Here is a 3,267-nt window from a genome sequence, read left to right on the forward strand (position 1 = left end):
TAACTGTCATGAAAAAATAAATTATATTGAATATATCTTTGACTTTGATATGATTTCCAGAAATGTAGTACTGTAAAAAGAGTTTTAAGATTATTATTAGGAATTCAATCCGGACATTATAGCTTTACTTTTAACCAATTAATTAAACAGCACTTGACATTTTCATAAAGTCAATTTCCTCATGGCATAATGACAGTTACACTAAATTTTCTTTATGCGTCTGTCCACTTAGTCTTCAGCCGCTATAAATATCAGACCAACTCTGACTGTGGGCCATCTTCAGAGAGATTTGTCTGTAGTCACAGCAACTGGCCACTGTGTGGAAGAAGGTAAGGATTGTGGCGAGCGCTTTGGGACTGCTGAACTTCCTGCTGCACACAGAGTCTAAATGACAGAGATTCCAGAAGAACCTGTTACAAGAGGAACAGAAACTTGTACCAGGAAGTAATGACAAGGCGCTCACGCTGGTATCCCCACGCCAAAGTGAATCTTCCAGACCATAGGAGAATCTTCTAGATATCCCAACTCGATATGTCAAATCAATTTATGTAAAATGAGCTCTAGGACATCTTAAGTCAGCCTGTGAAATCTAAAGGAAGTTTTCTTACAGTACAATTTAACCGCTGTCCCCTTCCATCACATCAGTCTTCCATGAAGGTCACATCAGTGTCATTCATACAGATATTCACAGAATGAGTGAATTTTTTTTATGCTACTAAAAAGAAGAGTGCATTTTTATGGAAGTAAGAGACCTGCTGTCCAAACTTTACTATCTAAGTAAAATGTAGACGAAACAATTAAAATTCAACCCTAGAATAACATACTAATTCTACAAAATATCAGTTCAATCGAGAAAAAAACTTACAAACTGATAGATGATGGGTTAATACTTGAATACACTATACAGCTTGGGGCTCCAGTGTTTAATGAAGTACCTGAGAGAGATTTATTAACAAATACTTGTGATGTAATTTGAAAAGTTCTACTGTACATATATGAAGGGCAAGTATACTTAATTTTTTTAGTGGTGGCGAGATAGCTCACCAGACTAAGCTCCTGCTTAAGCAAGCACGGAGACTGGGGCTCTGTCCTCAGTACTGCATGCCGCATGGGCCCCACCTAAGGCTCTCTAAGCCAGCCACCGAGACTGGGCATGGTGGTGCATGCCTGTAATCCCAGCCCTGGGGAGGCTGAAAACAGGAGGATCACTACAAGTCTGAGCTATGTGGTGAGACCCTCTACCACTTAAAAAAAATTGGAAAGGAAAAATTTTAAATGAAAGGAGACATAGCATTAAAATACAAAAGCAATTTACTAATTTTTCGAAAGACTTGTTCCTACATTCAAAACTTTATGGTGGAACAATTATATTTGAGTAGACATTTTTGCTCTGGCTTCAGAGGATAATAAAGAACAGATTCTACACATTCATGCTAGAAATGTAAATACATGACATTGTGATAAAATGGCAATCCCCACAAATGATAACTGACTTTTTTTGTTTCTTTATTATGGATCATCCAGTTATAGCTGTTTCGTGGGAAATGCAAGTCATTTTCAACTTTTCAAAGAAAAACAAAATATTTTTAACCTATGAATATTTGTATTTTGTCTTAATAGTAAAAAGAACATACTTTGAAGGAATCATGTTTAGTGAAGAAATGGTAGCCTGTCTTTCTAAAATGGAATGCTTGTGTTCCCCGAGAGCCCCCCAGCCACACACTACGGAAAGATGCACGCGAGTGGTGTTTATTATGCTTGAAAAAGCAACATATCACTGGGACACCTACCAAGGTGTGTTGACAGCTCTGCCAAGAATCTGAATTGTTATGTAGTAACTTCAATAACTTTGAGAAAGTTAGATAATATTAGAGTCTCCAATTATAGGATTTGTGAAAAGGAACTTAGATATCTTTCAATTGATAACCATTTGTGTGAAAAGAATTTCTTCCTCCACTTTCTTGTCCTGAAATCTACAGTGCATAGTTGATGGACAGGGTTGATTCAGTTATATTATGTTATGTTATGTTATGTTATGTTATGTTATGTTATGTTATATTAATTATATCATACTCTACATGTTCCAGTCTTCTTGGTGGAAGAGCTACCATGCAAGACTTCCCGGGCATGTTTGGTTTTTTAGCTTTGCAGAAAGAAAGCATTGTGCAGTGGAGTGAGCCCGTCCTCATCCTCTGCCAAGACCAGCTCTCCTCCGGCAAGAAGTGGGGCCCAGTGACTCTTGTTCCTGATGTGCTTTACTTATGTGAAGAGCAGAAGGCCGTTTCACCTACCTCCTCACAGGCGGTCCTGAAATCCATGTGCTGCGGCACCTCAGAAGACGTGGTCTGAAAAGACAGAAACGGGAACCATTTAGCAAACACCCAGGTTAACAGAGGACACCTGCGACATGTAGGAAATTGCGAGGCAGCCGCAATATGGAAACCGTGTCCACAGCCACCTATGGAGAACAGGACACAGCAAAAGGAGGGGAGGTGACGTGGAGTATGCACATGCTGTGGATGGCGACAGTGGCAGTGGAGTACACGCGCCTTCCCACACTCCTGTCGGGGCTCCAGCCCTGCAGACAGCTTCTGCAGCACTAGCGACCTCTTCTCCCAGGGGTCTGCTCCCTCCCACCACTTATTTTGAAACCTGAGTTTGCAAAAGGGAAAAAGCTCCAGCGAGTGTAATTAAAAGTTGCCTTTCATCTGGTTATCTCTTGAAAAAGGGTTGACTAATCTTTCTCTTTTTAATTAAAAACATGCACGCATGAATAATTCTCCCTGGAACTCAAAAATTTTATTCACACTACTACGATGCGGAGGCTCAAGCTATTTATCAGAGGATGTAATATTATGATAAATCAATGTATGAAATAGTCAATACCGATATTCATTTAGGGAACACTAAAATACCTAAATGATGGATATGGGTTTAAATCATAGAGTGGTTTTTTTCTTTTTAAATTCATTTAGAGAGCTTTGTTTCACTTTAGGATAAACATACCAAAAGTAAAAGTTGTCACATAAGTTGATATTCCTATACTACAGAATAGTATGCGCAGCCAAAATATAATGTTTAGCTAAACGAGACTTCACAGTAAGATATGTGATTAGTTTCAAAATAAAACCCTGCACCCCTCAAAAGCAGTGCTTCGCTCAGCCTTGGAGATGGTGAGCCGTTTCGTCCCTCTCTGCCACTTATTTGTTATAAGAGACTAAAAAATGCTTGCTCAGGAAAGTGTGGTAAAAAAGAGTGGGAAGTGTC

At 39.2% G+C, this 3,267-nt stretch overlaps 1 protein-coding gene across 2 annotated transcripts in view; it reads right to left on the reverse strand.

The window, feature by feature from the left end:
• Sntg1 (syntrophin gamma 1) overlaps positions 1 to 2,344 on the reverse strand; it is a 336,640-nt gene extending 334,296 nt beyond the window's left edge. The window contains exon 1 of one of the 2 annotated variants that reach the window (XM_004633382.1): positions 2,292 to 2,344. In XM_004633382.1, the coding sequence (XP_004633439.1) occupies positions 2,292 to 2,318 (27 nt within the window). In that variant the 5' untranslated portion in view covers positions 2,319 to 2,344. The remainder of the gene's footprint in view (positions 1 to 2,291) is intronic. The other variant, XM_004633383.1, reaches the window with a different exon arrangement.
• Positions 2,345 to 3,267: the final 923 nt, after the last annotated feature.

Source organism: Octodon degus, unplaced genomic scaffold (assembly GCF_000260255.1).
Source record: "Octodon degus isolate 3935 unplaced genomic scaffold, OctDeg1.0 scaffold00054, whole genome shotgun sequence".
NCBI classification, from domain to species: Eukaryota; Metazoa; Chordata; class Mammalia; order Rodentia; family Octodontidae; genus Octodon; species Octodon degus.